Genomic DNA, 8,178 nt, shown 5'->3' on the forward strand with positions numbered 1-8,178 from the left:
AAGGACAGTAATTTGGTGGGCACTGAAGGTGTCCACTTGGGGCTGTGCAGCTATCATGGTCAAGGTGTTACTTATTATGACACATTTGACATTGTCAAAACGACCTGTACTACTGTAGTGACACAACAAAAGTTGTGTGCTTTGAATTTTGAAAGCAACAGGGCACGGGTGTTGTGGGACAGGTGTCAAGGGAGACAACGAAGGAATTCAATTACAATTTTGCAAGTTAGATTAGGGCAACATCATCAGAGTTAACAAGGATCAAGGGTGACCCTACCCTTAACCAATGGATATTATTTGCGTATGCATAGAAATATTGAAAAAGATTTTGTGATGCATGCAACAGTTGCAATCTGCAATCTGCATCTCCCAACGAAGTATTATAAATCCAGAGATTGTGACTTTAGATTTTGGCATGAAGTAAGCTGTTATCTAGAACTCCTCATTCAAGTCATCATCCCTAAAATGAGTCAACTTAGAAAAATACGCACATTGACATCTACTGAGGCAAATCGAAGATGATCAAAGGATCTAGATGTGCTCCCCAATGGCCTTCCATATTTTATTTCCAGTATTTGGCCATTCACTTGTCAGCACAAGATCACTAGACAACCAGAACCAGTTTGTTTTGGTTTCTATTTTCGTTCTTAATATTTTCGATTTTTAGAATTGTGTGAACAAAGTGAATATCATAAAATTTTATCTTATTTTCACTTCTTTCACAAATTTCTAAAAAAGAAAATACAAAAAATGAAACCAAAAGTACTTCTACTTTTCCCTTAATACAAAACTGACCCTGGGTTTCATATTATCATAAAAGTAAGGGAAAGATAAGGGGGATACATTGAATGTGATATAGTATATAACAAGACACGATGACAAGTATGCCATGGTCAAAATCCATCAAGGAAGACGGTACATAAATTAAAAAATACAATAATATAAATTGAGAATAAAGATTCAACTATTCAAGGTTGCAAGACTAGCAACCCCCAACAGGGAATTCGACTGTATAATGTACACTCCTCGGATTGCGAAAATTGTGGATGCCCATCTGCATACCGTTCAATTCATTTCAAGCCACAGTAGTGGCTTGTCTGAGGATTTAGGGCAAAGAACAAAGACAAAGACAAGGGTGATTCCCATTTCTGAACTCCAGAACCACAATAATCTTGTGAACATTCTTAACTAAAACACATGAGAAACAATCCACTGCAGTGAAGATCTCAGCAACAATAAGTGAAAAGTATTGCACATCCACAAGACAAACACACCAAGCATGACCTCATTAACACTATAAGTTACCAGGAGACATGAAAACGTTATACTCATTTAAGCGTCTCTGAAATTGAGCCAACTGCGTCTGCAATTGAAGGATTCCTGCAGCCTTTTGTGACAAAATGGTATGATTTCCTGGTTGGTCAGCTTCAACAAGCAAATTCATCTCCTGCATAAAAATTGCATTAAAGCAAACAACCAAGCTAGGCAACTCACTGAACTAAGGTATCAGAGATTCATACACACCTCCTTAACAATGTCTATTGTTTCCTCCACTTGTCTCCGATGAGCAGTTACAAGATCTTCCTCTTCCTAATCACCAAGCAAAATAAGCACCATTCAGTACTTCAATAGTCGCAAATATTATATCAAAATATGGCATAAAATAAACATACCTTCAATAGGGCATTTAAATCATCATCAGGAACAGAATGATTAGCCTCAAATTGTGGCGGATTTACATGTTTAACACACGATTCTATCTTCCTCTTGTCCTCCAAACTAGATAACTGGCTGCCATCCACCCTCTTATTAGTTTTTCTTATTCTGTCTTGTTCATATATTGGTCCTGGATAATCAATTCCATTTTCAGCTTTGTCATTTTGACTGCCTCTTTGGCCTCTTTGTAAATCAGAAAACACAGATGGTGCCAAATTTCCACCAGTCCTACCACTTGGAACACGATCCACAATCATTGGAGGAGAAGGTTCTCTTTCAAGTTGTTTGGACCAACCAAATCGGTTCTTCTCATTATATACATTGGTTGCTTCATCCTCAAAGGTATCATCCTGAGATAAAATTGAAGACCCAGAATTCAATACAGTTGAGTCTCTAACATTTGACGAAGAAACAGGATCCCTTTTGGAGTTGTTCCCTTTTGACAGGCTCTTTACCCTGGAGTATGACAGTCCATTAGTATATTATTGTCATTTTGGTATTTGATATAATCTGATCAACCACTTCCTTATCGGAAACTTTTCAAAGTTCAAACTACATACCTGTCAGCATATCTCAAAGTGTTGAGAGTATGCTCACACGACCCTGAGCTTGGCGAAATGCATGATATCATCACAGTACGTGAGTCACCGACAAAAGAGTCTCGCAGAACTTCAGTCAATTTACTTCCTCTGAATGGGATATGCCCTTGGTCATTGTCTAGAGCTCTGATGCATTCTTTTAATGCAAGTAAGCTTTTGTTAATCTCAGCACCTTCAATTCTGTAACATAAAATAAAAATCAGTTCAAGCAAACTAAAATAGGGAATCTAACAATGTAAACTCAGGACAAACACATTACATCATATGATAAGTCTCCCAGTTATTCGAAGGAAATATGTAATGGAAGATAATAATTTAAGAATTTTATATTTGGAGGGGTGAAAAATCCCTACCTAGTCTGTTTATCATTATCTGTTGTATCTGCACCGCGTTCACTTCCAGCAAGATCTATAAAGGATAGCTTGCCAACAATTCGAGCAGGCTTTGATTCCGTCAAATCAGTTGATCTCTTGATACAAAGCTGAAGTATAGCATGTGATCTAGATGACTCCTCATTTGCGCCAGTTGTACCAGTACTTCTTGCAGCATTTCCTTTTTCAATAAGTTCCTTGATTGTCTCAACTTTAGCTACTACGTATTCTTGGAGGCCAACAATGCACACCTGCTGTTTCCCATCCTCCCTCATGAAAAGTTTTCTGCAAAATGAAAATATAAAAAATTAGGCAAACAACCTCAAACATAGACTTTTTCTAGCCCACAAGTATATCTGACTTACTTTCGATCATTGAGGAGATCAAATACTTTACCCCCATATATTTCAAAAAAACTAACATTCAACTGGAAACCCTGGTTCCGATATGTATGGTGCATTAGCCTCAAAATATCTTGAGATGCTTTCAGAGGCAATGGTTGCATAGTGTATGTCTTCCCACTTCCTAGAAAATAAATTAACAAGATATCAAGTTATCAACCATAAACATCAGTTATGGGGTTGAAAATACATGAAGTAGAATAGTTGCACAAGTAAGCGATAGGCAGAGTGAGTTCATAGAGTTTGCAGAACAAAAACCTTGAAAGTGAAAATAATAGAGAAACGGAGATTATTAGGTAGTAAGTATGGATCCAGATAATTTCTAATGGCCTAGAAAAAAAATTAGCATCTTTACTCATAAAGCAAAAAAATATACTTTGAAATATTTAAGAATGGTCAACATTTCATCATCAAAATATTGTGTTTGGATAGACATTTTCAGTTGAGCTATATATTGTTGAAATATATTCCTCAATTTTACGATTCAGAAATCAGTGTTCAATGTATGCTCTCGTAGGACATTTTTAGTATATAAATATAAAAAATAAATAAATACCAGTTTGGCCATATGCAAAGCAAGTTGCTTTTGTTCGCTGGAAAATCAGTGGAACTACTGGCTCTACAGTCTCTGCATATACCTAAGAAAGAATGTAACCAGTCTAGTAAAACCAGCGAATTATTACTAAATGTGGTAAGAAGAACCACCAGTATATTAAATACTCACATTATCATTTGAAACACCTTCATTCAGCACAGCATCAAAAACAAACTCATGTTTCTCAACATATTCCGTTAAGTCAACCTGCAGAGTGAAAACATAGTGTAGAACACTCAAGAAGTAGAGGATGAATTCTTTTACTTCAATGCGTTACAAAAATGCCTCAGCATTAGCCAGAAAAATGTTGACCTTAGTTAATAATCGTCTTCCTTATGGTTTTTGTAAGGTGTAGTGCAATTTGAATTAACAGGCAATAGGCATTGATCACATTACGAGAATGATTATTAGTGGCAGCTGGTTTGAACTACATTGAAGTATTACCAACAAAAGTTTTACATGCTTAGGCTTTACTTTTAATATTTTGCTTGCTACGGCACTGGAGCTTATATCTGTTGAATGCTATTGGAGCAAACAAAGCACAACACACTTTATATGTGGGAGTTCAAGTCTAGTGTATGAACTCAAAGCTGCAGAGGGACATTATTTTATCGGTTTTGCTAAGCGACCATCTTCTCTTTAACTAACAATCAGCTAACAAAGTAGTGGAAGAGAAAAAATTAAGGGAGGGGAAGAGAAATTAAAGAAAAAGAGAAATGGTAGCCGATTGTTGGCTCAAAAAAAGTTGATTCCCAATCTTTCCCCATTATCCTATTATGTTCAGTAGTTTTGGTTGACTCGTGAAATTCTTAAGCATTCTGTATTCTGTATTACTTATAAAATTTGCACTAAATATTATTACAAAAATAGCATAGACTACAATGTACTGAGCTTGATTATATAACTTCGATAACAATTTCAGTTCAGAATTCATGCTGTGAAGACACATTTCCTAAGAAAACCTACAACAGACTCTCACCTTTAGTTTTCTTTCGTGAACTGTAAGAGAATTTGAATCTATGGTAATAATATCCTCCTCTTTCTTTGCTATTTCCTTCTTATTTAGCGGTCTCTTCCGAACCTGAAGCAGCAAGTAACATTCTCAATCAACATGTAACTGCTAAAGTAACTAAAAGAACATTGATTAGCATCAAACAAAATGCAAACTACAAAAAGCATAGAAGAGAAACATGCAACACAAAGCATACCACAACTTTGATCTTAGCAACATTGTTTGCTCTCTCTTTATCTGTGGAGGAACTCCTAAGGACTTGGCTCTCAGACAAGCCGCGGAATTTGGTTCCAAGTCTGCTGTCACCGAGAATGTCCTCAGCCGACTCATCAAAAAAAATTTGTCCCTGAATATTACCATAATTTAAAACACTCATTTTGCGAAACATTAAGACATCCATTGAGAGAATCAACTCGGAATTCCCAGCCACTTTACATGCTAACAAAATAAACCAACCAGCAATTAAGAAACAACCATTAACATTAACATTATGCTCAATAAAGCAACTCAGCTTAATTTCAAACTAAATTGAATTAAAACAAAACTTTAATGCTTAAGTTTTTACACAGAGACAACATGTTCAGCTAAATGACTCTTTGATTCATAACAGAAAATAAGCTTAATCCAAACACACACCGTAACCGAACCTCAGGTAAAAGCTCAGTATTGAAGGAATGCAGGTCAAGGAGGCCACTGGTGAAAACACGATCATCGTCGTTCTTCCTCAAGCTCGAAGATCGAGTCCCTAACCACCCTTGAAATGCTCCTCCTCCTCCACCGTAAGACCCTAACTCCTGCAAAGCAAACCACGATTCATTAGCATAGCTCGTTTGAATTCGTTCGACACATAAGATTTCCATACAAATGAAAAACCTCTCTCTCACCTGCTGAAACCATCTCCCGCGAGAGGTTGTATCGAAGATGAAGGTGTCGGAGCTCTGACGCTGATGGTGCGAGCTCGACCGCGGCATCTATGGAGGAAAATCCGACGACGGAGAGAACGACAGTGCGGAATCTGAGCAGGTGGTTGGTGATGATACTTGATTGCTTCTACTTTAGATGCTGGCTCTGCTTTCTTTTCTTTTCTTTTCTCTTCTTTTTTTTTCTTCCTTGCTTTTCTTGGGAAACAAACAGTGGTTTTAGGCGTGAGAGGAGGAAGTCGAAGACTCGAAGGGGAAAGGAAAAGGAAAAGGAAAATGATTTTGAAAATTGAAAAGGGGAAGAGCAGAACAGTGGTTGGTTGAGGAAGCGCGTGGGCGGGGTCTACTTGTTTTTCAAAAGAGGGAGGACCGAGCCGGTAGTCATGGACCATGCAGCTTTGGGGTTTATTCAATATTGACTTTATGAAACCCCACTTGAAAGTTTTGAATGCTTGACCACGCGCTGTGGGTTGGAGTATCGAACACGCTCGCGTCTGAAGTATAAAGCGGCTCGGTGAGGTGAGTGACGAGTTGTTGGTCAGATAAGGTGGGTCAAATGTCAAGTATCATAATAACCCTATCCGCAAATATCCAAGGGATAAGCTAGTTATTTATGAACTATAAAATAATTAGGGCAATTTACATAAATAAATTATTACACCTTTAAAATTATACAAATGCATTGTTTCTAAAATAAAGACGTAAATATATTGTTTCATATATTTATAGAAATTGTTACTATCAGTAGCGGTTTACATAAACATAGAATTCGTTGTTATCAATTGTAGTTTTTGTTTATTTGGTGTTGGTCATAAACCGCTACTAAATTGGAACACGTGTGTAAACCGCTGGAAGCAGTAGCAGTTTACGTTGAGAGAAAAAGAAACGAGTATATATTTTTTACAATCATATAATTTATATAGATAAAAAATGAAGTAATTTTTAAAGAAAAAATATATGCTTTAATGAATTTTTTACTAAAAATAAATTATTTTATCATTCATGAGTTTTAGAAAGAATGAAAATAAAAAAAAATTAGTCTTAGTTTATATATTTTAGTACTTTGTGAGTACTCACTCTTTAATTTGCTATTTAGTTTCATTTTAAATAGTATATACCATTAATTATTTATGGTATTATTTAAATAGTATATATCGGTTTACGTTGAATATGAAAACAAATAGTAAAACTAATCTTTATCTAAAAAATAATTACAAAACAAATAATTGATGGTACATACTATTTAAATAATATCATAAATAAAAAAATTTAATTTATCATTTCACAATATAATTTAAAAAATATAAATATGTATGTAATAAATTTTTTATTTGTATTTATTATTAGAAGTGAGACCAAATTACAAATAAAAAATACAGTACTTAAAGTATTAAATTATATATAAACTAAGACTAATTTTTTTTTATTCTTATCTCTTTTAAAATTTATAAATAATAAAATAATTTATTTTTAGCCAAAAGTTCACTAAAGCATATATTTTTTTCTTAAAAAATCATTTCATTCTCTTTTATTTATATCAACCATTCAAAGAAGATTCGGAGAGTTTGGAACATGGGGTTGTGTTCTTTGGTACTGATTTGCATTTGAGGTTCTAACTAAATAAATTTTTTTTATTTGTGCAACTTTGTTGTCTTATACCAAAAAATAAAAACTATTTGTATTTTATAGTTGATTGATTAGATAAATAATAATGATAGCATCCTAATTTTGATGAATAAAATAAAAAATATAAATATGCATGTAATAATTTTTTATTTGTATTTATTATTAAAATGAAACTAAATAGCAAATCAAAGAGTGAGTACTTACAGAATACTAAAATATATAAACTAAGACTAATTTTTTTTATCTTCATTCCTTCTAAAACTTATGAATGATAAAATAATTTATTTTTAGTTAAAAATTCATTAAAGCATACATTTTTTTTAAAATTATTTCATTTTTTATCTGTATAAATTATAAATTATATGATTGCAAAAAATGTATACTCGTTTCTTTCTCTCTCAACAACGGAAACCGCTGCTGCCTCCAGCGGTTTATACACGTGTCCCAATTCACATAAACTGCTATTGGCAGTAGCGGTTTATGACCAACCCCAAACAAATAGAAACTGTGACAGACTCTAACGGTTTCTGTGCTGCTACATTTGAATGTAATCCACGACTGACAGCAACGGATTCAGTGTTTATGTAAACTGCTACTGGCAGTAGCGGTTTCTATAAATATATGAAACAATGTATTTGCGTCTTCATTTTAAAAACAATGCATATGAGTAATTTTAAAGGTGTAACAATTTATTTATGTAAATTGTTCAAACAATTAAATATTAATATTTAATTAAAAATAATTATTTTATTATTAGTCGAATCGAATAAAATCGGTGTAAAATTTTAGAATATGGATAAAAGTAAAATTAGGAGATAAAATTTGAGTTTTAAAATAAATTTAAACTCGTGGATTGCCGGCCCTTTGTATCACAGGGTACACAGGCTGCGGGCGGCGCTAATGACGGTCATGTCGCCGACCAGGCTCTGGTCCTCCCG

The 8,178-nt window shown here is 34.3% G+C and overlaps 1 protein-coding gene across 2 annotated transcripts; it reads right to left on the minus strand.

Annotated features, from left to right (window-relative positions):
* Window positions 1–840: 840 nt before the first annotated feature.
* On the minus strand, window positions 841–5,943 carry LOC107490264 (kinesin-like protein KIN-13B). Of its 2 annotated transcripts, XM_052262264.1 has the most exons (13): window positions 5,579–5,943; window positions 5,342–5,488; window positions 4,891–5,040; window positions 4,662–4,763; window positions 3,812–3,889; window positions 3,644–3,725; window positions 3,052–3,211; window positions 2,669–2,971; window positions 2,277–2,495; window positions 1,949–2,172; window positions 1,674–1,846; window positions 1,525–1,590; window positions 841–1,447 (listed from the first exon to the last, which is right to left on the minus strand). In XM_052262264.1, the coding sequence occupies exons 1-13, from the start codon at window positions 5,663–5,665 to the stop codon at window positions 1,295–1,297; spliced, it is 1,944 nt and encodes a 647-aa protein (XP_052118224.1). In that variant the 5' UTR covers window positions 5,666–5,943; the 3' UTR covers window positions 841–1,294. The 2 variants fall into 2 exon arrangements, with proteins under 2 accessions (XP_052118224.1, XP_015966506.1); XM_016111020.3 differs by having other exon boundaries at window positions 1,674–2,172; window positions 5,579–5,941.
* Between the last annotated feature and the right edge of the window lie 2,235 nt (window positions 5,944–8,178).

Source organism: Arachis duranensis, chromosome 5 (genome assembly GCF_000817695.3).
Source record: "Arachis duranensis cultivar V14167 chromosome 5, aradu.V14167.gnm2.J7QH, whole genome shotgun sequence".
NCBI lineage: Eukaryota > Viridiplantae > Streptophyta > Magnoliopsida > Fabales > Fabaceae > Arachis > Arachis duranensis.

What these genes read in the sequence shown, in the direction of transcription:
- LOC107490264 (XM_016111020.3), bottom strand. Translation starts at nt 5,665, where the DNA reads ATGCCGCGGTCGAGCTCGCACCATCAGCGTCAGAGCTCCGACACCTTC. An exon ending in GCGGGAGATGGTTTCAGCAG is followed by an intron (nt 5,489 to 5,578) that starts GTGAGAGAGAGG and finishes TTTGCTTTGCAG; the next exon opens with GAGTTAGGGTCTTACGGTGG. An exon ending in GATAATGATAAACAGACTAG is followed by an intron (nt 2,496 to 2,668) that starts GTAGGGATTTTT and finishes TTTATGTTACAG; the next exon opens with AATTGAAGGTGCTGAGATTA.